The 26,268-nt window shown below is 36.2% G+C and overlaps 1 protein-coding gene across 2 annotated transcripts in view; it reads right to left on the bottom strand.

Moving 5' to 3' along the window:
* Nucleotides 1-26,268, bottom strand: part of prkg1b (protein kinase cGMP-dependent 1b) — a 144,275-nt gene that overhangs the window by 67,723 nt on the left and 50,284 nt on the right. For both annotated transcript variants that reach the window (XM_088917041.1, XM_088917040.1), the window contains exon 3: nt 24,322-24,435. In XM_088917041.1, coding sequence (XP_088773167.1) covers nt 24,322-24,435 — 114 coding nt within the window. The remainder of the gene's footprint in view (nt 1-24,321; nt 24,436-26,268) is intronic.

Raw genomic sequence — 26,268 nt, 5'->3', positions numbered from 1 at the left:
CTTGTTTGGTAGATAGTAGTTTATTGATCCAAAGATCTCATCCAGCCAAGATGGAACTGATCATTTTTATACAAAAATCCAATCTCCCAAGTATTCTGTTTCTGCACATGTTCATCTACTAGCAAGAATATAATGAAGGATAATTCTGGTGCTTTTCCTGGATTTATCTAAGTAAAGGGTCATCTAGGTCCATTGCAGCACAGGTAGATGCGAATTTCAAAGTAATTACAATGTCTCATTACAGACATAATAGCAAACTCTTGGCTGATAAACAGGTTTCCAAAGACAATAATGTTCTTGGCTAAAAGCCACAACACAGCAGATGTTCACAGCTGTTAGCATTAGTGAACCGGAATGATGAATATTTACCATCCACCATTAAAATGCTGCTTCCACATACAACTGTCATGTACCAAATGTATTTCTTAGTGTAAAAACAAAAGACGTGTTCTACCTTTATATTCCATAACATTATCTAAGCTGTAATTAAGACTTACAGTGAAAACAGAATCATAACATACATAATCATAATCATACGATTATGTTAATGAACACATTTGAAACCAAGAAAACATGAAAATATTTTTCATGCGCTTCTCTTTGATTTTTGCCCTAGACTATAAATGTATTTTAAAACTCGCCTATTGAAATTCAAAGTTTTGCATAACCAATTAAATTCACTTCAAGTTTCTCTGTATACAGAGTGAGTTTCCATAAACATTGGAAATGACTACTCAACTTAAAACAGGTTTCATCCTGCCACTGATTGCTTGCTTGTTAATGTTGTTCAGGACTGAATTAAACAAATTACTTTGGAGCTTGTGACTGCAAAGCTGCTCTTCAGTCCCACTGATGTAGACATGAGAACAGAACAAAACATTAAAGATATTTAGATATTCTATAGACATTCCCCAGCCAAAACAGCAAAATAATATTAATCTCTGTTCTTTTTACAATGAGAGTTTGTTTGATTCAAAGTAGTCAACAGATGTTTTTTTCCAGATTTCTTTCTCTTGTATTTGCAATTAGATTTGAAATAATACACAGAAATAATTACTGTCATTCTTTAATTCTTTATCCAAGAAACCGAGAATGATTATGGTAAAAAGTAACAAGTTACTTTCTGTATTGCTTACCAAATCGGAAAGATTTCTGGCTCTCTAATTTTCCAAGTTTTTAGAAATGTTTCTAGTAGTTGCTTACCACTCTCAATTAAAAATAAAATGCACATTGTACAGCATTATAGCAGGATGTCTAAGTATTGTTATAACTATGGCAATTCTCATTGTTCAAGGCAGGGCAGTCTCTGCATGTATTTTCAGTTTTCTATTCCTTCAGGAAAAGAAAAAAAACACAAAAGATTTCCTGCAAAACAACAACTTGCCCTGCACAAGTAAAAAAGCTTGATCCTACATGCTACAACTGTTATTTTCTTTTAAGCTAGATTTTTTTCAGATAAAGAGATAATTAATTTCTAAACTATTCTTTAACAAGCAGCTTCTCAGAAAAGTAACATAAGCAAACTAATTCCAGTTTTCATTTGCTGGTATCTCATTAGCAACACGGTAGTATGAGAGTTTTAAGGTGAGTGCTTCACTGTTTAAATTTTCATATAGATATGACTCATGACCTGCTCTGTTCTGACAGTGACTGTGATTTTGTCACTAATAAGTCTGGCTCCCCGGCAACCCTGTATTGGATGAAGCAGTTAGAAAATGGAAGGATGGGTGGGAGTCAAAAGCAGCCCTTTTATGACATTATGACTGTCACATTCTTGTGGCTAGTGGAAAACAAAATGATGGCACAGCCATTACAGCACATACTGTAAGTGTAATGAGAAAGATTTATTTAGGGACAGTTCTAAAAAAACATTCACTTCAAGCAACGTAAAACGTTCACCACACCAAACAAAGCAGACGCAGTTTACAAAAACATACTTCCACACAAAAAAGCTACTGCCCAGGCAATCTTTCCTACTCTCTCCTAAAACTCAGATGACACTCAAACTAATCTATTCAGTATCAAAAACCCATCTGAATTAAATCTGCTGGTGAAGGAACTTTTAACTACTTTAGCCCCTTCCCCTGGAATGCTTGACTTTGCAACGTCCAAATAATTGCATTACGAAGGTATTAATATGACATTATGATAATCTCCACACGGTTTATATAAATACTATCCTCATTAAATGAAAATAGTTTAACTATTCCTTAAATGCGAGTAATTTAACTTCTCATAAAACATCACGTGTGTAATGGTCGATTCCTAATTGAACATACATGCATGTGCCCCTGTGAGACAGGTGCTATTAAAACAGCTTTACTTGCTGAGCTTCAGATCGGGTTCTGTTCCCATGATGGAGGATGTATTTGTGCTGGTGCTGCACACAGACGCTTATTTCTGGACCTCAGTTTAATAAACAAAAATCTTTAACCCGGTGTTTTACTTCTTTGTTAACAAAGATAAAAGCTGTTTGTATAGATGTGTGGTTTTTATGGGTTGTGAACAATTTTTCTTTACCTCAAGTGTGCACCCACAAAGCTTGCCAAGTAGTCCCAAAGGTTATATATGGCTTATAAAGTTGAGTAAGTAATGATCATGTTTTTACCTTTAAGAAGCAACTTGGTTTCCAGTCACAATGTCCAGGTGAATGGACATTCAATGGGACCCACTACCCGCAGCCTTCTTAGCAATTGTGAGAAAACAACTGGTCAGTGACAATTGAAAAACAAGAAGCTAACGTTTCCAAAGTTGTCTTGTATCAATTGTTTGGTGGCAGATCCACGATAATGAGTTGTACCAAGTGGAAGGAGATGAGAGAATAACTGATTATTTGGTCTGTGTACATGTGATTTTTTTGGAAGAGATTTTATGAGAGAAAAAAATCTCAGAGAGAGACTTAGGTTTTTTTTGCCAGTAAGCAGCTTAGCTGGTCACTGATAGAGAAGGACTTTATATTCAAAGTCTAGTCAAAAGCTCAAAGAGGAGCCTGGTATTTGTGTTATGAATGTTGCTTTTTCACGCTGTAAATAAAAGAGCATTTTTTAATCTTTCTAGTGTCTTTAGGTGTCTGTTTTCCCCAAGACCTGCTTATTTAAAGATCACTGCTACGACACACTGCCCATGGGTGTGTCACAGAATTATCCTATCATTATTTAGCCAAATTAAATCAAATAATGTCTTCCTGTAGTCTACTCTAAATCCATTCTCAGGAAAAAAAGAAGGTAAAAAGTGAACATAATGTAACCATACATCTTGGTAAAACTCTGTGTACTTTTTTAATATAGTGGTACAGAAGCATAACACTTGCAATGGTTGTGGAATGTGAATTTGAAAAACTGCATTAAAATTATAAGAGTGCTATCACTTTCTTTTTTCATTTGAAAGACGGGCATCAAAAGGTAACCTCTCTGGACCTCAGCAGCCTTTTCCTACTGCAAAACTATGAGACTATTCTGAGTGAAGAATGACTCTGCTTTAAGAGTTAGGAGCAATTTAGAATGGGTTAGCACAAAAATGATCCCCTGGACCTCAATAAAAAAGGACCTGTTAGCAATAACAGTCCCCATCAGAACTGCACTGCTAATAGGACATATTCCGTAAATGTCTCATTGAGTAATGTCATATGCCTTAAGCTTGATGAGAGTTCTCCTAATGATGCTAATGGTTTTCTGCTAGTGACTGTTTCAGAGCTGTGGGATGCCAATGGAATTAGAGACTTCTGTTATTTTCAGAAATTGAAACCCAGCCAGAACTTTCCCTTCAGCTCCATTTTGTAACGAGAAAAATCGGGTATCTTGTCACTGGCAACTGCATTTAGCAAGTGTTAACAATTTCAAACGAAAAACTACATTATCGCACTTGAACTGCTGTCAAATTTATTTTGTATGTTACTTATGCATTTTGTGAATTCATTTGTAAATTGCTACTGAATGTTTATGATCATATTTCTGACAAAGTTGTGTTTCGTGAGAATATAAAAGTAATTGCCTCCACAATCAGAAAAAAAGCATAGGAGTACGTGCCTCACATACTTGTGACTACATACTTGTATGTGTGGGCCCTACACATGGTGAACAATTAGAACATTGTCATTTGCTTCCTTTATATTCATCAATGCACTTTCAGAAGTTAATATAGAACGTGCACTACTGCTACATTTCCAAATGAGCTAGCTACATCAGTCAGTGTGCTCGTGACCAAATTACCACACATTACATAAATGCATTGATTTGAATTAAGTGCAATAGATTGTCTTATATTAATTAAAATACTGTACTACTCCGGGCATATTTCATGTCTTGAACAGTGCTATTTTCTCCTAAAACTATGTCTATTAACAATGAAAATTTGTAAGCTAAAGACTTTTTTTTTCTAAAAACAATGAATATGGAAGAATGAGCTTCTTTACAAAACAAAACACTGCTATTTTGAATACTTGAACTCCAAAAGGCCACAGCAGGAGTCAGTAGTAGTATTCATGATAAGCAATATAAATTTGTTTCTACAAAACCGGTTAGCATCAGTAAATCAGTTGACAAGATCTGCCACACCTCGGCAGGATTCCCTCCTCTCAAAGAAGCTGCCAGTGTCATTTTCTCCAGCACATGAAGCCCTTATGTTGTTGTTCATAACTATTCTTTTTTACCAGGCAGATATCAAGTATATATTGATTAGGATATAATTACAATTTTACATTAAAAGTTTTATGTGAAAATATGCATGGTCCATGGACATTGTAATGCACTGAACACTCTCTCTTATGTTTTAAGAATAATCGTGAGGGTTTGCCACTGTTTTATCTTTGCAAGGAAAAACAGGAAAACCATCTGTGGAAAATTAAGAAACTTCAATGTGTTCATTGAGATTAGCATTTATTTTAAAATACTGTACCTTCACTAAAACACTGGGATGCAACTAAAATATGTGGGCCTGTTCGGGCCATTTTAGTCTATCCCACCCCTTTATCTAAACAATTCTTTAGGAAACATCTGCTCAAGGTATGCTTCCCTATTTAAAATGTCAATTACTCTGTCTAACGTTTCTTTTAAGAAAGGGAGCTGTTGTGGGGAAGATTTAGACTAAAACATGTCTGACCAGTCATGCAAACCATAACATTTCCTTCTGTATAGACTGAACAAGATACTCTGCAGAGCAATAAAGTAACATTTTAGTTTTTAACAACAGCACAATCTTTATGACTTTGATTGTAATCAAGTGAGGTACATTTGTCCCCCTTTCACAGGTTTTCTTCAAAGAGTTTGTGACAGCATGTTATGTATAGCAGACGGTGCTGAAAGTCATTAAAGCCACAGTGGTTTGTGGAAACTTTCCCTGGAATTCTTCATAAGAAAGCCTAAACGTTCCCCTCATAAATGGTCTGCTTAAAACACTAAAATGCGGATAGTACAGGGCCATACTTAAAAAAAAATAGCAAGGCAGCAGCTAAGCTCAGGTTATGGACCTCTGACCTCGTGTTTGCAATGTGTTACAGCAAATCAATTATTTCCAGTCTGTCAGAGAAGGCAGGTGAGAGTACAATGATACCTAGGCTCAGTACATCAGTACTGTCTAATGTTTAGAGTCACAAGGTAAAAAAAGGAGCTGTCATACTACCATAAATTCTGTGGATTTGTAGTCTGAACAGACAGAGAATGGGCAAAGTTAGTATAGAAAACATACCCAAATGACCATCGCTTCTAACCAGGTTTTGAACATTTTGCAGTGAACATGCAATCTGCATTTAAACCCAGGTGCTGACATCGGGCTGACATTGGTGACCTCTCTGCCGATTACCTCCTGGCTACGTTAACCTAAGAAATCTGACAAGCTGAAGGCAAAGATGTTTCATCAGATGTGCTGTCACAGCTCTGAAGCAGAGATGAATCTTTTAAAAATGCAGCAGATCAAAAAGGAGGTTCTTTTGATTAATCAAGGGAAGGCCGAGAGGGGGTGACCACAGCAGCCTGCGAATTACTCCAGAAAATTGAAATGTGGATAGAACACTCCCCCAGAAATCAGAAGAAAAGAGGTTTATTTTTCCAAAACCTCTGATATCCCAAAGGGTCCCTTGCCCCTGCTTCTATTTGCAAAGCTAAATAAGGTGGATAATCTTTCTTTTTTTTAATTCTAAGAGACATGAAAGCAGTTGATACTAAACCAGTAGGAACAAATATCATTTGGCAGCTTGACAAAACGTCAGCCTCCAGTGTTAAACAAAAATCCATAGAACGGACTTGGCACGATTCAGAGTATAGTCTGCATGTATTATCACTGCATACTCACATTTAAAAGCACATAGTCTGATCATTAACATTGAAGGTTTCATGTCCTACACAAACCCGAATACCATTTTAATACTATCTAAAAGAACAACATTTCTTCACATTCATACAGTATAACATTATATTCATGGTTACTTTTTTAAATAATCTACTGTATGTATTTTTTACATCAGTGTCACATTGTTTCTTTTTCTCATCAATTTATTTTGTTCATTTTTCCTTTTCACTGGTTATGATGCATTAAGTTCAATGAAATCATTTTGGTTTATGTATGAGTTATAAGAATATTTTTCTCCATATCACAACTCTGAAAAGCAGCACCAGACAGGTGTTTTGCCCTTATTAGAACAAATAAGCGTAACTAAAAATGACCAGTGAAACAGACAAATACATATATTCATATACCCACATATTCCAACATATTCCAGTTCACTGTCAAAGTTGGTTATGCCCTCTTTATCAGCTCAGATGAGGGCACTCTTCTTGTAAAAGATAGAGTACTGTATGTTTACAGTGGTGACATATTGTAGAAAAATTACAAATTAATCAACGATATGTGGTTTAGCAAGTAACAGTATCAAACACTGATGAAGCCACATGGAGAATTAAGAAAAATCAAAGGTCACAATATATTACATAAGGGACACTGATAATGGCTGGATATTCAATTAAGGTTGATCAAAAATAATGTAAGAAACACGAAGAATCTCTTACAAATTACATAAAAGCTACTGAGTACAAAAATTGGCACAATTATTCCTTTAACAGGGCTTTACCTTTCCATTAACCATAATGATTTTAAAAGCTCTGCTATAAAAATGACTTATTACCCATGTTGAACTCATCCTCTTTGTTTTCTCAGTGTGCTCTACAGTGCTGTAAAAAGCACATTTCCCTGCTGCTAAGGGTCAGAGGTCATAGCTCTGTGTGGAGAAGCAACATCTGTCTGGAGGCTCAACACATTACAAGAGCTTTCTAAGGAAAAACTGTGGGTGTATTACCGAGGAAACACACAGCTAATTCCCTTTAAACCCTAATAGTTAATATTGCTCACAAACAAACAAGAAAAAGAGGCAGGCAAAATAATTAACTTCACTCTGAGGAAAACAAATGTTACTTATTTGTGTTCCATCTTAGTTTAGCTTTTAGGTTTAATGCCTGGGCTGCCCAAAGGAAATACAATTTTATAGTTCATGATCATTTGTTAACAGGTGCTATAGGCAGTAAACATGACAATAAATGCTTCCCATTAACATGTTCGCTGAAAGAATGTAATGCTTCTTCCTCAATAGGAACCGATACTGATAACATGAAGACAGTATCTGCATTTCATTCATTGGCATTCTACATGAAATTATTTGGTTCACCCAGGGAGAATAAATACTGCAAAATCACTTCATCCTCTTTAGTAAATCATTCTCATATACTGTATATGATTTGATTCATTTACTATACCTTCAAATATTTTTTTTCTGCAATCCCTCATGGAATAAAAGATGTCCCTTTGTATAGTACAATATATACTCTTTTTAAGGTGTCAAAGTTACAAAGAAAGTCTTTTTACTGACTGATTTTTAAAAATGACCTAGATTTCTTTCCTCTAGACCTACAGTGGATATCTTTCTGACTTTTAAAGCGAAGCCTATGCACTTGGACTCTGATGCCATCCATCACACGTCTTTGACAAAATACCAATGTATACATTAAATATAAATACAATTTTAATTAAGAGAAATCACAGTAATATCCTTTATGCCACCTTGGATGTCAGTGCAAGCTTCTGGCTTTGTACAAGTGGGTGAATTAACAGCCCTTGTAAAATGCAGTTCTACTTTTCACTTTTAGTTAATTCCTATTCTTAATCACACCACAAAATAGAAGATATTCATCATTCATACTCTTAGGAAAGTCTGAGACTTTGGCATTAAAACAATTTAGATTTTGATTTAGATTCTAAATGAATGAAATAACACCCTCACAAATCCTGTCTTACCCCCATGCCTCTCTAAATAACCGTGATGAAAAATGACAGCTTGTTAAATAGGCAGTGAAGGGGCTTCCTTGAGTGCACATATTATAATATCCACCAATCAGATCTGATGATTGCCCTTTTTAATAGAATGGGAAATGAGAGGAAGCACCCCCACTAAAAAGAGAAATAAAAACGGTTCTGTGTCAACAGCAGGATCAAAGATTCTACATCCAGTAAACATGGTGTTGAGCAGCTACTGGAATCACTGTTTATCTACTTCTTCTGTACAACATTCACGTAGAATGTACAGTGTTCTGTAAAATGTGATATCTACAGATGCAAAGGCATAACAGTTTAAAGCATTTCTATACTAACATGGACACCCTTTTCTAAATATTTATAAAATTAATTCGAAGTGAAACAGGTTTCACAGGTTTTTGAAAACAAACAACCGTCAACATTTCTCTTTGGAAAGGACACTTTCTTTTGAGGTAATTGATGGGATTCATTTAGAGCTCTGGAAGAAGAAAAATCGACAGAATGTTTGACTGATGCCCTGTATATGCACATGAGTGCTTCCACTGTCTGTGCCAGTTCTCACCAACACTGTAGCTCTTTCCTTGGTCCGAGGAGACAGTACTTCACATAACAGAGACAACAGATCAGTCCCTATGCCAATTTAATCCCGCACATCCACCGAGTAAAGACTGCAATTAATTCCAACCTGTCTGGAATTAAAGTCTGTCAAATGTAATTAAATTGTAGCATCACCTAGCCAAGTGTAATACCCGTGCAAGTCCACCATCTGACTAGTTCTTTCTCTGCTTTCTCTGTTACACCTAATTAAAAAAGAAACAAACATTGAAAGAACAGTTGGATATATCCTAATGTTTTAAGGTCAAGGCACATGTAACAGCATTTCTAGGTGGCTAAAATGATGCTAACTGTTACTAAACACTTGGCATTCCTGTCAGTTGGGATCTTTGATTGGGATCAAGACAAGAGAGTATCTCTACACATTTTCATCTGATTGTTTTATTTTGAGAAAAGGCACAGAACACTGATTTCTAAACCACTAAGCTTTTCAAAAACCAGAACCTTGGGTTAAACTAAGAATTTCTTCCTCAACAGTGATCATTGCGATATATCTTTTGTTAGACTTTAAAAATGTTTTTTTTTTATCTTTTGTAATAGCCCAAGTTTATACCATATCTTAAATCATGTCTTATGTCTTCAATTCTTCTATAGAAGTTAGTTTTCTAGGTTCATTCCATAACATAAATAAAACTCTGGAACTTGTCTATCAAATGAGAACTAATTTTTTAAAACTTTCTTCTTGATTGAGAAGAGAGGAACAGTTGCAGAAACAAAGAACATAAGAAAGCAACCAGGTCTTTCACACCACCTAACACTAACGTGGTGATTTTAATAGACATGCTGAGAAATGTTGTCTCATAATTTATTACAAGACACAGCTTGCTTATGATCCCAGAGCTGTCTTCTGATTATCTTTTTATTAAACCGAAAAGTGCACTTTATCTGTTCATTTCAAAGACCAACATCTATGTATATAGTCTATAAAACCCATAAGACAACTTCTGTAATATGTGATGCTGACAAGAAAGAATTTAAAAAATGCTAATAACCTTAAGTAATGGAAGAAATCTTTTCTAAAAAGGAGAAACTGAATTTAAAGTTCAATCTCATTTAATTTGCTGCATGAAGCATAAATGGTCTTCTTCAGCTAATACTGTAACAAATCAAGAAACAATTTAAACCACATTCTCAGTTCCAAAGCTTAAGCACAGAACTATCCATCCAAAGGCTTAAAGTCTAAAAACAATATTGTTTCAAGCAATGCTTTAAATTGCTGTGTATTCAGTGGAACAAGGCACTCTAGTGGTAACCAGGTAACCTTCTAATAAAAGCAACAAAAATTTAACTCATTCAATGGCCTGGAGAAGAAAGGAAAGAAAAAAGTGCAATCTTCTATCTTCATTGTATCAGACAGCTGCTATTAGTATGCCTGATCTTTGCATAATCCCATACGCCTCCATGCACTCATCCAAACTGTAATATCTTGCATGGTTTCCTTCCTAGAGGTATATTTGCACTCTTTTTTCACAATGGTTAGAAGCACATGTCTCTAGTATTTTTTTTTCTATTTCCCTGGCTCCTGGGCTCAAACACTGCTGTTCCGAGTGCTTTGTCTTCCACTGCATCAGTCTTATTAGCTGTCAAGAGTGTTGCAGCCCCTGGCTTCCATTAAACACCTGTGGCCTGTTCTGAGCATTAGAATAAATAGCAATGACAAGGAATTCTGCAGGAAGGTGTTTCGCTACCGTTTTCTGAGACATTTTCTGCACCCCAGTGCTTACAGCTACTACAACACTATCGGGAAAGAAAGAGCATTTATTCAGGCAGGGTTGCAAGTAAATACTCAGAGTTCAACATGTAATTTGTAAAATTAAAAGTGACCAAATGACATGTAAATTAGAACAATCATAAACTTTTGAACATCGGATTCTAAAAGATAATCACAGTTTACCCCTCATGAGACGAAAGCTAAATGGAACTATTCAGATGGTTAATATGCAATAGGACAACCACCTATCAAAAGATGCCTGTTCTTTCTGTGCGTGCCTGATCTTTCTTTATTTACAAAAGAGAATACAAACAGTATACACTACAAGAAATAAATTCTGAGAAAATAGATAGGAGAAAGTCTGAAGTTAAGAAACATGCCAGCAGACTGGAACTGAGGATAACACCTACTGTATAATCCAAATACTTGTGGTATTTCTTGTATTATATTGTTTAATATTGTATTATATATTTCTTGTATTACCTTGTACAATATTTGTGGTACATTTCTTGTGGTAACTAAATACCACAAGAAATAATTACTGTTCTTGTTCATTACTGTCATTACTGTCATCAACATTGCATCATAGGTCAATATACAGTAACTAATAACATCTTCAGTATGATCAAGGTATTTTGTTGAATTAGTAAGCACTGGTCCTGCTAGGTATTAGTCTTTAGCTTTTCTCATTGTCTCTATACAACATAAAATATTCCAGAAAGGCCTGTACATTTGTAAGGATCCTCTTTTCTTCCGATTCCAGGGAGTTCCATACAACCTCAGTAAGATTCTTATCAGTACCTTGTTATGTCAACTTCTGCTTTTCATGTGTTTTTCCATTATATCTGAAATTGAATCTTGGAGGTATTTCTAAAATATCCCAAACTTTCACACAATTGCTGTATGTTATACCTTTAGAACTAATTCACTGCTAATTTTATTTACTGCAGATACAGTACCCCCTACTTATTAATATGTAAATGCTTTAAACATTTGTAGAACGTTTTACAGCAGAGTAAATTAATCCTTGATTTGAGAATGACATGAGTTAAAAAAGATTAATATGAGGAAATAAAAAGTTGCCTGTTTTTTAAATGGTTCATTGAGTTAAGTCCTCTCTTTAAAACATACATTGAAAATCATCTGCATACCAATGAGTGCCCTAGGAAAAGAATTGGATCATTTAAAAAATTCATAATTTGAAACACTGATCATATGTTTAAAATCCTACCTTACAGAGTGACCTTGTGCACACATTTGCTTAAGCGTTGCATCATATCAAGGGCTTTAAAATGCTAAATCAAATGTCATGACCTTTTATGCACACATCATGTTTCTAGCGCATGCCCCGGTTAAGGATTATGCATGTAGTTATAACATCTTGTGTAACAGTTATGAAAGGATTATGAACCCATTATACAGAAACATTCAAATGAAGCATTTCAAAAGCTTTTATTTAATTTGTTGAAATAGCGACCTTTGTCAATTTTCCACACAAACTAAAATATTAATCATACATACACAAGAAAATGAGACAAATATCTTGCACAGTTCTTTGTTTTTCATTAAAAAAACTTATGTTTTTTTTGTTTTGGTAACATTTAATGAAATACATAATGAAGTATTGTGCATGAGGAATGCGTCACGGTTTAAAAAAGGACATGTAAGGTGCTTTCATTGATGCCATAAGTACACTATATATGTTTCTGTAGCTCAGTGTGAAAGGCAGGTCTCTGTTACAGCGCAGTTCACTTCTCTCTCCTGTTTAATCGCTGGCAGCATAGTGAGCCCTGACTGATCGAATGCCTGGGTGCTATAGCAACTAATTGGTGCAAGAGTTTTTATTGTTATCCCTTTCCCCTTTGCCTGCCTCTTTAAGCTTGTTCAAAGGCATCTTCTCTTGCACTCACTTTTTAAGGATAAAAACAACAGTACCCAACACAGCTGCACAGAAAGGTCCTGAAATAGGAAAAGAGAGCTGTGCAGAATGTCTAAATGGCACATTGACCGTCCATCAGAAGGGCCTTCTTCCCTGATCCTTGAGGCCATCACCATAGTCTTTAGATCCCCGGGCTGCAGAATAAGGCATGTGGCGACGATGCTGGCACACAGCTGCTTAGAGAGACTCTGGCGTGTGTTGGAGGAATGCTAATCAAAGAGCTCATCTCACGAGTGAAAAAACATCATGCAAAACAGGCGGATCTATTTTCGGCTTTCAAAAAGAGCTTTGTAAATGCAAGAGAAAGGCATGGCTGAACATATCTGCTATTGCACATCGCAATGGTAAATTATGCTTATTGATTTTAACTTCCTTGTTTCAGCGTTTCAAAGCACATATAGAGTTTGAATACAAATGAGAAATATATACATATACAATACATATGTTGTATATGCTTGCCTGGCTTATGTTAACTAAAGATGACTGAGCCCTCGGCCTGACCCAGGTCTGAGCTTCATACTGCTTCCTTGACATGATTTGTCTGAATTTTTTCAGTAATTCCAAAGATGTGTTTTGATTGTACTGTAACAATATAGGCTCCCTAGCTAAGCAGACCCAGCAGAGTTCAGTTTATTGGACTGGCTAAAATATCAACAACCCTTGTCTTTTCATGCTGCTCTGATAGCTAGACTGTACTATACATGCTGCACATACATTGAAAGTACCTACTGCTCTCTGAGGATTCTGGCAAACCCCAAAGCGCCTAATGTCTTAAAATCAGGTTTCTTATAATCCAACAAACAGCAACCAATTACACTCCTATGGTACAATTGTGACATACACTCACAATCTGACCTTTGATTTTGCCATCAATCAAATTTGAAATACATCTCCATAAGAATAACCCAGCTGGCTGCACCTCGTTGAGCTTAACATCCAGATATATCATAGATTCTAATAACCTAATATCTATTTATTTGGACCCCAAAATAAATCTGGTTCATTTTTAAAATGTCAAACTTCCATTTCTTTTAACATACGCTAGGTAATGGTTATTTCAGTAGGTCATTGTTATTCCAGTACTGTGTATGTATTCCATATGCCATTTCATTTTGCTTACTCTTAGGAAGAATCCAGGCTATTTTCTTCATTTATTTATTACTTAAAGTTTTAGGCCATTTTATTAATGTGAAATTGGATCTAGAGATTCCCTTTTATTATTTATATTCAGAGGAAAAGTCAAACACATTTAGCCCAGTTATGGTTTAATATTATGTTTTATGCAACATGGATCCATACTTATTTCATTGTGTGCATTGTATTCAACAAGCCAAAATGAAAGTTGCAAGAAATGTAACCTAGGGTCAATTTAATTTATTGGATTACATTGCCTTTATAAAACATGTGTATTGGCTGAGTACAACTTTAACCGAACACAGAATCCACCTCAAACTAATGTCTTTTCTTCTCTGCTTTAACTGCAATTATTATTCTCAAATATACTGAGTTAGAATGAAAATCCTACTAGTATCTTTGTAAATTAAGGATGTTATCAAAATTGGCATTAGAACTAACACGGACACCCTGTATTTCTCTTAGCAAAAACCCATAAAATAGGTTTAATTCAACACCTTCCCTTTCATACAGCAGTCTTTGTAAAATATAGTTATTAGTTTTTTATAAGGAACAAATTCATGGTACTGCTGTTACTAAACTGGTGCAAATCATTACATTTATATCAGGCTTTTTGGAAAACAAAAAAAAAAGTGAATTTATGTACTGCTGTAACATGACAACCATCGTTTTAAGCATGCATGTGACCCGAGGTAACAGAGAGGTTAAATGTGCACAGTGGTTGTTTCTGCAGTATTCACAGTGTAACAGGTGTTACAGAGTGCCCCAATCAGGGGGACTGATGCCTATTGGCTACTGAGCTTTAGAGAATTCGAATGTTACAGAGTGCACATAGTGTAACATGATGTGATGTCATTCTCCAGGACTCTCTGGAGTGTGAGGCCAGCTTTTTGGCACACTTGTCTGTGCAGTACAGGGTAGGGGTTAAAACAGACACCTGAACACGTTCTGGTAAGCATCAGTGGTCAGTCAAAGATTTCCCTCCACCGTTCAAAGCTGATGGACAAAACCTTCTGCCACTGCACGTTCACACAGGCTGTACCAACACCTATGCTGCCTTAAAACTTAACAGTTGAGAATAGTTAGTACTCAGTTGCACAACACAGGTTTATTGTTGTATATGTCAGATATGCTGTACATGTGCCTCATGTTTGTCAACAACCTCTTTCCTTAGCCTGCTGCAAATACTAAATCTTTAATTAGACCATGGTTGACTTTTATTTGGGGTTTTTTCCTGGTTTGACAACAATCTTTGCTTTCAGTAATGAAGTTCTCTGAAAGAACTGCTTTAGGCTTTGCTTAATCAACTGACTTCTGTGGCAACAGCAATGTTTACACAGTATATCAGCAAAGTGTACTTTCTTTTTTACTTGATAAGTTCTTTCATTGCGTGAAATATAAGAAAACATAATGATATTTTCAACCAGCAGGAAAAAAGAAAATCTGTCTTGGCAACTCTAAAAAACAGACTATTTTTTCTGTTCCAATCCACCCCAAGATTTTTCCAGAAACATGATCTCAGGGTAATGTACTGTAAATATTTGTTTGCAAAGTCTATTGTTTTTCTCAGGAATTCAGGAAACAGACACGGGACTGTGGGTAAAGGAGAACCATTGTTAGAAAGAGGACTTTTAAGTGCTGTATTTCTTTACTCATCATATGTCACATTGGTGTCATTTTTTTGGTAAATTAAGAGACGAATTAATTATCCATGAAGCATTCTTATGCCCACGTTTAAAGTAAAGGTATTTTTTCCAGTCTGGTTTGGGTGAAGAAATATCTTTCCAAAGGCATTTTCTCTTTGTATCCTTTCTGTCTTTCAGTGTCTACTGCTGCCAACATGGTGGTGATAATCTGTTCAAGGCTGATGTGTTGATCTGTGATGTGTTTTCACCCTTTTGAATACTTAATGTGACAGAGCTGGTTATATGCATTTGCAAAGATGCAAAAGACACATTATAAAAAACAATGTGAGGAACCTTTTTATATTTAGTGAGCTTCAATCATGCACACAGGTATTACATATTTTACATTAAAGACATTTTTAGAAATTCTCCTAGATAGCTAACTATAAGATAGTGAGCCAAGATCCTGCCTGTTACACATTTCAAAGTATGTCTTCTAGTACTTCTAATAAAGAGAAGGAAGTTCTGAAATGTTTAAGCAATTCAGCAAATGCAATCTATGCACTGATCTGTTACATTCATGAGTCCAATAAAACCATTTTCACATTCATCATGTACTTTCATTTTCTTCATACAGAGGAGTGCCATATCTAATCTTTCAACAGTGTGTATGTGCACGTATTTAAAGTTGAAACCTTGAAGAATCATGTGCCTTGTGAGATATAGACCATCAATGGCACTACAAGCATATGCAAGAGAGTTGTAATATATTGTTACTCGGGGAATGAATTTCCACATCCTTGCACTGACAAATTTAATGTTTTATTAACATTCAGAACTACATTTGTAAATACCTGAAATCTAAAACAGCATTAATGCATCTTATACATAGTCTGAATTCCTACACTTAATTTAAATGTAAAATTAACCTGCTAATGGTAGCTAATAGAATGTGTACCATACAGAAATTATTTCTGTGCTTCCATCCTTGCTCAATTATTAAATCAAAATGGATATATCAGGTGAGTTTTCCTCTATATTCTACTGAATTACAGTAGTTCAACTAACTAAAGATAATGCAGAACATGTCTGTTCAATTACATATTCCACATTCATTACTTAACCTATAGTAGATACTAGCCAGGATAAATAAATAATTTTTGGCAAAACAAAACAGGAAAAAAATCACACAAGAAGAAAGCTGATAGAGATAACTGCCTATGTTTATTATCAGAATTCACATAGGACGAATCAGACATCCTGCCTGCAATATTTAATACAGCATCTTATCTTTATTCCAGATGGTACAGTGCATAATGTCTGAAAAATCACTATTTCATTATTGAAATACATTATTCAAAAATACTATTAGAAAAATCACTATTTATGGAATCTCACAGGCTGTTGAGATACAAAATAGCAAGAACTCTTTCTTCTTAAAGCACAGTTAGCAGAGTGAGTTGAATAATGAAGTAAGCATTAAAATGGTCTTTGAAACAGATACTATTTAAAATTACGTTTGTGCTCTGTTTCAGTTAGTTTAAATAAAGCACCAGTTTGAGGAAGTGGTTTAAAAAGGGGTCAACGCAATTCTCCCTTCTTGTGTGGTTTCTTCCTCTATTGTTTTGCCAATGATTATAGCTAACATAAACCACAACCTGAACATTATCCCGTCTACAGGCAGAGCTACTGGTTACAGGGCAAAATAGCAAGGAAGGGGTCTCTGTCCTGCTTTTCAGGCAACAGGCAATTCAGGAAAGGGTGTCAGTCTACAACCCTTTCTTTTCAAAGTGGGCAGAAACCAAAGCACCAGGAGAAAACACATGTGAACATGAGGAGAACATGCAAACCCCAACAGAAGGTGCTCCAGCTACAGAATTGAGACCATAATTGCAGCGCTGCAAGACAACAATACTTACTAGGTGTCTCTAAAGCATATATTTATATATGACAAACCTTTTAAAATATTTTGATGTAACTCTTGTAAGCAGAAGCCAACATATCTAGCACATTCAAGGAATGTCACTGCTAGACATCGCTGAGTGCACTTGTGCTACTGTAACTTATTGTCAAATCCGGAAAAAGGCAAAGGGGCCTTGAAATTAGAAGTGATCCAGCATCAAGTCAGGACTCAAATTTAATTACAGTCAATGTGTGACTCTGGAGTCTGCTATTTTAGGAGTCTATGCAAAGATAAAAAAAGTGATGAAAAGGAAAAGGCAATGCAATATTATTATGATGTTTGACACAAATATACTACTACTGTAGCATAGAAATCTGCTACAGATGGTTTCGCTGCAGCTGAGAAGAAACTCAATGACAAAAGAAGAGAACGAAGTGAAGAGAGCAGAACATTTTAGTAAAACGACAAGGAAAAAAAGAAACAGCAAAATAAAAATCCATGAAAATGTGAGAAGTGAGGAAATCAATGGCAGTGCAGAGCAGGTCTGTTCTAATGCAATGGGGGCTATAATGGTTGCTGTGCTCATTGGATGTTTCTCTCAGAGAATGCAAAGAAAGGAGCTATAACTTTAATAAGGGGGGGGGGGGGGGAGAAATGATGCTCTTGAGATATGGTATAAAAGTCAGAAAGAGAAAAATAAATAATGTATTAAAGGAAATCCCCCAGTGTCTTAGCTTCAGCAGTGAGTGCATGGGGTGCTGAGTGAGTCACTCATTCAGGAGCATGCTGTGGTTAGACCCCCAGAGGCATTACAGCAGCTAAGAAAAAGGAGGAAAGATCAGCAAGGCCCAGGGGCTGTTCACCTCGCAGCACCACAGCAGCAGAAACACCCCATGAGCACCGTGGCAGGGCGCATGAGACCTCTAGCTGAAGCCCAGTTATCCTGCTTGGCAGAGCTGTGCAGCAATATCAGGAACCCGCAGCTAGGTAGAGACCGCCAGCAAGTGAGGAGCCACTAAACCTTTTTTTAATAATTTGCTGATCTACATTTATTTAACAAAAAATAAACTAGTTGCAGTTAACAAAGAAAATTAATTCCAACAGAACAATATTTGTTAAATAAAACAAGCGTTTTAACACATTCAATAAGTGTTTCTTTGCACTCTTTACAGTTCAAAATAGACTCCTTCTGCAATCCCATCACACTCCTACTAGTGACAAACGATAATCACCATAGTGTGTACTGACATTTCCTGCAGTGACACTACTGCTTAAATTCAAAGTCAACAACTTGCCTATCCAAGCAAGTCATCTAGATTCTAGACTGTCTCTATTGTTTATAATTATTTGGACAGAGGTTACAAACCTTTTCTAACTACTTTGTCATCCTCAACAGGCTGACTTCTAAAAAAAGCAGAATATTAGATAAAGTTGGGTACTTAATGTGCAGCTAAAAGAAACAGTAAGGCCCACCAGGATGTACAATGTACAGCATTACACTGGGCCATTTACAGCCAATTACTTCAATGAACACCACTATAATACACTTCTATTTTGAAAGGAAGATTTCTCTGAAAACCCCACCACAGCTGGGAGAGAGTCAATAATTGTGTTTATGATAAATACGCAATTTGCCAGGCTTGATTTATTTTCTTTTAAATGGGATTAGTGTGACATTTTTATCCTATTTTAAGTAATCAACTAAGCTGGAAATGAAAAAGAAATCACATCCTGTTTAATGTAAAACTGTTCAATATGTCCTGCAGCTCCTGCTCAATGGGAGCAATACATATCGTTTCCTTCCTCAGCAACTCGGCAGTAGATTGTCCTTCCTTAGAATGCAAATAACTAAATTTGATTCTACTGCTTTAACCTTCAGTGATCAAATGTTTGAAGGCAGAATGCGAAAACCCATCTTTAACACATCTACATCAACAGAGGTAGCAAACTATCATTAAACAGAGCTGTGTTACAGTCATGGTTGCACAAATGTTACTGAAAAAGGCACACTGACTTACTGCAGCTATTATTATTATCATCATTATTAAAATTTGACAATCATATTGATTAAAATAGTATTAAGCTATTACTATGAGATGCAAATGCAGAACACATCAGCTAACTCCTCTTCCAGTTAAGGTAAAGAGAAATCACACCCTGTTTAATGTCAAACCGTTCAATATGTTGTGGCCTGCAGCTCCTGCTCAATGGGAGCAATACATATCGTTACCTTCCTCAGCACAGAAATAGTGTAAAACGTTTTTTTTTATATTAGCAGTTTTGATATTATAGTTTCTATTCATAAGAAACTTGCTTAAGTTCTAAAAAAGTAGCTTTTATGACATTTGAGACAAACAAATAAGGATACCCTGCACTACGTCACACTTTTATGTCCTGACTCTTAATAGTCATCGTCAATCCATTTGTGTACTTTATTTTATTTGTTATCATCTTCTTGAAGCATTTCTCACTACCTGAAGCCTTTTCCCACTAGCTTATCCCAAAATCACATGATACAAGGCTGAATATTCAACCACACACCTCCTCTAACATGAGCCATTAAAAAACTCTGGGCCCACCCTGATGAAGTTGTGGGGTCAAGGCAAGAGGTAAGTGAGACGCATTACCTGCAAACTCCGGCAGATGAAAAATATAAAATAAACTTGTTACATTTTTGTACTGGAAAACGGTGGTTAGATTAGGCCATGCTTTGCTCTGTTATATAGAACCAAACACAATGTTTGCTTGCTTTATAAGAAACTATCACTAAGCGTTTTTTCAGAACCCTATGCAGACTGCACAATCCGGAGAGAAGTGAGAAAACACAGGGAAAAAGACTAGGATAGGGGCTGGAAGAAGAAGAGGGGGCGTGTCCAAGGTGCGCTGGTGTTCAGGGGGGCGTGTCCAGGGCAAACTAGTCCAAGGGAGTCCGTAAGAATATCCAGGGAAAGCCACTGTCCAAAGCCAGGTGATCCATCCTGACACAGATGAACGAGGTTAAAAGCCGGAGTGGGATCCGGCGAAGGATCGGGGGAATAAAAGGGGGTAACGGGACCAGACGCTCCCAGTCCCTGAACCCAGAAGGTCAGGATGCCGTTTTGAAGCCTATGCCGTCAAGTCACTCCTGGACTTACAGGTAGGCGGGCTTCCGGGCGTCCATCTTTCAAAGCTGAGCCCAGATTCGCAGGAACGTCTGGCTTTTATAGCACAGGGGGCAGGAACCGGAGGCAGGTGCAGGAGATCAGGAATAAAATAAGAAAGGGCTGGAGCGTCCTTAAGAGGAGGGGTTTACGATCATGACAGAAACAGTACCAACAAGAGGATCCAGAATAATGCAGGGTTGAGAGGAATATCATTTGTAGACAGGATTAATGTCAGTTCATTATGATTGGAACATCAAAACCTAAGTTTGGGAAACTGGTTAACTGAAATTTTTAGAATCCTGAAATGTAATGATAAAGGTCACCAAAGAAATCCAGGCCTAATTAACACTCAGCACAGTGATCGGTAGCCGCTCACACAAAGATTCTGCAGTTGAAATATGAAACAATCGGCCCACACTGCTGTTGCTGATTCACTAAGTTCCTTTGAGAGCTCTTGAATAGTATCTAATATTAGCAGTGCAGGACATCTGCAGGGTTATTTGAAGCCATTTTCAGAATGTGTTCAATAATCAAAGTAAGGTTTCAATATACAGTATAAAGAATATTTAAATAAAAAAGCAAAGTGCACTTTTTCCACACTGAATAAGGCCCTTTCCCCTTTAAGTGGACAATCTTCTTCTGCTCAGCAGTTTAGTCTGCACATCATCATGCATCCTGCTCTTAATCTACAACTACAGTCCAGGGCATTTGATAAGCAGTGCAATTGCATCTTCTTTAAAAAGCCATTTACCTGGGTTACGGACAAGAGACACAAGAAGGCATTAATGAAGCAATATCCTTTGTTTTGTCTGATTTTTGCAAAAGGGCACTACTAACAGATGAAGGTGAAATATATGGCAGGAAGCATTTTTTCCCTGAAATTCAGCATAAATGGTCCGGATGAATTTGTCACTATGGCAACAAACTACTTGGTAAGCATGCAGTTTAAATGACAAGGTGGCAAATTGATTACAGAAGAGCGCTTCCTTATGTCCTCCTGATCCTCATACCTACAATTTAAGTGGACTTCTCTAATACATTAGATGTAAGATATAACGCTGTACATTTCATTTTAAGGCTATGTCCCGCACATTGCCCAGCTGTAAATGAGCACTGACACAGAGCTGGGCTGAGTCAGGCTTCAGATTCATGACTATCTCCCCACGTCAAACCTCCAGCAACAGGCCTTTATCTCTGCCATCCTGCAGTTTACTCAGTACTGATCCATGCCAAGGCACATTAAAAGAACAAACAGGTTTTTAACCATTGCAGTATACTCTCCTTTTATCAGATGGCTTATCAATTGTGTGCAATAGCCCAAGGCCTAAATTGCTTGTAATTAAAACTTTTATTTGAATTAAGATACTTTAGTCATTACTGTTTTTTCTAAAGATTCAGTGTTTTAAATGAGTGACATTTGTCTCTAGCTACAGGTTAATCTGTTTAATAAATATACACTTATATTATATTTTATTCAGTTATCAACAAATATTCAATGAAATCTGAAAAATGAATAGAGGGATAATAACCTAATACCATTCTGTATTTCTGTTTTTCAGCAATACTTTATATAATAAAATACCTCCAGTAAAAAGCCAGTGGAGTGTTTTCAAGAAGACAAATGATTTCTGGCTCTTTGGTATCACTCAGTTGGTAAGATAAAAATAAGAGAGAACAAGAGGGCAGAAGTAAAAGATATACCAACAGGAGACTAAAAGGGAGGAGAAAAACATCTGAGACAGTGAAGAGAATAGGTGTTCCACATGGAGCACAATTTTCAAATACCAAAAGATTTCTGTCACGCCACCATTCAGCCTCTTCCGTAATAACAGACTTTAATCAAAATATTAAAACATTATTGCAAACTGCAAAGAGAGTTTTGATTAAGTATAAGACAGGGCTGTTACTGAGTTGTGTTACTATTTTTTTTGTTTAAAAAGGTCATGTATATTTGTTCTTTTCGGAGTTATTGCAGAAATATCAAACTAGATATCCTAAAGTCCTAACTGGCCTGCGAATACTTCAGAAAAAAAACTTCAGAAATGTTGGGCTGAAGTACAGAATTTCTCGTAATACACTCTTGGGTTCAATTAATTTTAAAATTGGAAGACGTTTCGCTGATCAAACATTGGACAGATCAATTCAAAGAAACTTGTACTGTGGAACTCCCACAGACCCTTGGGCATTAATCACACTAACGAAGGCTTCCTTGCTTGAATCCTCCCATTACAGACAGAAACCTCTGTTTATGCAGTTCTTCAGTTAATATGTTAAGTAACTGCGACAGTAGATAGAACAGATTTTAAACCAGGATTTGGTATTTTTTTATTTCAAACTTTGAGTGGTTTCTACTTTATAAAAGAAACTGGAGGAATGAATTCTTAAGACCTGGGACAATGACAGATGCCTAATTTTAAAAAGACAGCACCATTTCATCGTCCACCTTTTTTATTATATTTATTGAATGGGGTTTTATTTCTAAGACAGTGCTCTCAAAATTATATGAAGGGATTGAATTTGTGATTGACAGCGGACAGTTTTCTCAGATTTATCACAGACAGCGTTACAGTAGTTCTTCCTTCAGATATGCCACCATAAGTGGCCTTTTTTTCCTAAATGACAAAAAAAGAACACTGTATAATAACCATTTTTAAACCGACTCACCCTGCCATTTTGGAATATAGACTATAAGTTGAATGTAACACAAACAAGCTACTTCTCTTGTACTTCTCTGATTCATATGTAGAGTATAGTTAATTTTTTACAGAGTATCTCAATGCCAGGTCTGATTCTACAGAGGACATGAGTTTAGTAAACTGTCTCATTTATCCATTGATTACACCCAACCTTTGCTTCAGAATCCTCTTTTGTAAACAAATTCATCTTTAATTTTAGTAAACAACTCCGATCAAAACAGACATTAATCAGTGGGTCACACAGAGGAGGTTATCTAATTAAAAATATAACTAAAGAGAACAATAAGCTACGATGTACTAATTTAATATAGGAAACCAAATAAACAGAGCTCCGCTTTCCTCACATACTAACTGCTAGTTCCCTTGCAAAGTGATAGATCTATCTCATAAATAATGAAATCCTTTTCTCTAGAAGACGTGCATCCCATTTCCTTTTATTTCCAGTGCAGATCCAGAGCTTCCTAAGAAATATCTCGGGGGCGACGAGTTTTTTTGGAAAGGCTAATATTACATTTTGAAATATGAAAACAATTGAAGCAGTTTCAGCACATAAAATTGCTTAATCGAATTTCACAACGCTGCAGCTGCTACCCCTATAATTTGCATTTGTTTTAGTTCTGAGGAACTGATATGCCTGTAATACATTACCAGCTATATATCTAGATGACACAAATGTCAGTTTTATTTTTTGTTGCCCTTCCCTTTTCCTTCATTTATTTCTGGAGAAAATACATCCACTTGCATGGTATATTGTGAAAAACTAATGTTAGCACTTTAAGCTAAAATATGTTTCTTATCTACCATTAGTGATCTAACACTCGAAAAACAATATGCTAAATGAATGTTTGATACAATGCAATGAAAGCATTTCTCCCTAGGCTAGTAATAGTCATTACACTTGTATGTACTGTAGCACTATGGCCCTGACAGACGAACAAGATCAGAATATTGCATGAGACTCAAAGCAAAAGACACAGTGAGGTAACACATTCCTGTGCAGAGGGCTGAAGAGCCAATTTAATCATGAAGCGTGCCTTCTTCAACGAGAACGAGACTCAACATTTTGTTAAGTGACACTCTGAATTTACAACTTGCACCGCATGATAAGAAGGAAAAGGAAAATCAGATCATGATGAGGATCATTGTGTCCTTCAGATACGGTATTTTAACAAACAGCCCTTCCTTTCTTTAGCCTCCAGGAAAGCCTGTGCCTAAGGTGTGTTGCTCGATAAAGCCTGCTTCTCCCTTGTAAAGACTTACTTTTCACTGTTGCTGTCCTAGTGCAGTTGTAAAGGATGGCCAGTTCTCCGAAAACTTTTCCTGGTCCCATTGTACACAGCTTCATGCCTTCTTTGGTCACCTCAACCTTTCCATCTAAAAAATAAATAAATAAAAGGGTTATTTATATTCAATACACAGCTTGTCACGAAATTCCAAATTTAATTTCTTACACAGATGTCTTGCATCTACTGTAGCTCATGGAAAGCCACCAGGATTTGGTTAGTATTTTGTGGCTGGCAGACTCTTGTGTTCAGGTATTGCAGGGTTATTATGATCTTCGCATATATTTTATTATTATTTTTTGTTCAGATGTTTGTGAAGGGATCATAGAATACTACTGAGAGCTTACAAAACATACTTGAACAGTGATTTCAGTCGAAATACTGATATCCAAGGGGCTCAAGATCAAATTGAGCTTAATACAGTAACCACATGCAAAGTTCATACAACAATGACAAACAAAACAGGTCTAGTTGATGAAGAATATATGTCCAGCTTAGCCTTCACATTGTATCGGAAGAAAATTCAATCCCTTGTAGCACAGGGTACCTACAGTATGTCAGCTTGCTGCTGTGTGGGTTTTGAATGGCAGCTCATTACTGTAACATACATGAGATTGTACAGCTCATAATGTGTGGGACTGATTAAAGTGAAATATTGAAATTACTAGCAGATATATACTGTATATATGACAAGGCAGCTTACACACAGCTCCATCCAAAACCTAAAGGCAGAAATAACCAAATTAAGAAAGGTGTTTTTCTCAAAATGAGTGATTTTACCTGAAGCTACTGTAGATGAAAACACTTGCTTTGGCCTGCAAGTTCAAAGTGGAAGTGTGTCCAGTACTTGAGCATGAACACCTCATCCAACAGATTTAGAAACAGAGAGTTTTCTTTAGCATCGGAATGGCGAGCTGTCATCTCATCCTGTGCCATATTGTACACTCTTTTGTTCCCCAGCCCAGCTCAAAGGTCACAGTGTCAAAGCACGAAGAACCAACCCCAGAAATTCCTTTCTTTACCAGCTGACTGAACCACCGTAAAGACTATAACATTCCTCATATGTCCCAAATAGGAGTCTAATTCACTTGTAATAATGAGGGGGCTATTTAACAGTCAATGGCTTTCACTTCTCTCAGGAATAACACTTATTGTAAGGCAGAAGCTCTTTTGTATCCTTACTTAGAAAGTGCATACAATGGTATATACTGGCTGATATAAAGAAAGCAGGAATTATAGAACTATTACTGTTACATTAGAATAATCTACTATTAGAAATTTACATCATTCATAAATTAAAGTTTATTTTATTTATTATAATCTTTTTGTGAAAATGTAGTGCCACACATGAGGTGTATAATCTCTATTGAAAAACTTTTTAGATTCAACCACAATATCCTCATGTGGAGTAAACAGAATCATAGCTATGTTTCTGACACAGAAATGGAATCAATGGATTACTGAAAAAGCAAAACAGCCAAGTGATACAGAACATACCCATCTTGGCTATATTAATTAGCCCCCCACTACCTCCATCTCCATAAACCCATCATGAAAACAATGTAAATTAGACAGCAAGCTCATTAAAATATAGTACAGTATGTGGTAATCCCTTTTCATTTTAATGTCACGATACTTTTTCAGTTAACAAATGTATGCAGGTCTATTCCAGCTTGGATTGTTTTACTATACTCTACAGGGTGAGAGTATACTGCTTCTTTTTTCCTGTTTTTAATTATTACTGAAGTATTGACATCATGGCATATAAACCATTAAAAAGAAATCTGAAACATCTAATTTGATTCCAGAGTAACCACTGGAATTTTGCTTGTTGGGGTCAATGTTTTTATTTTTAGAAGCTGTTTTCTGAGTTAACATGAAAACCCCAGCTACCTGATTTTGTATTCATTTTTAGATCGCAGGT

The sequence above is a fragment of the Atractosteus spatula genome, chromosome 5 (assembly GCF_055471065.1).
Source record: "Atractosteus spatula isolate fAtrSpa1 chromosome 5, fAtrSpa1.hap1, whole genome shotgun sequence".
Taxonomy (NCBI): Eukaryota; Metazoa; Chordata; class Actinopteri; order Semionotiformes; family Lepisosteidae; genus Atractosteus; species Atractosteus spatula.
This window is presented reverse-complemented; position numbering and strand designations above follow the sequence as displayed.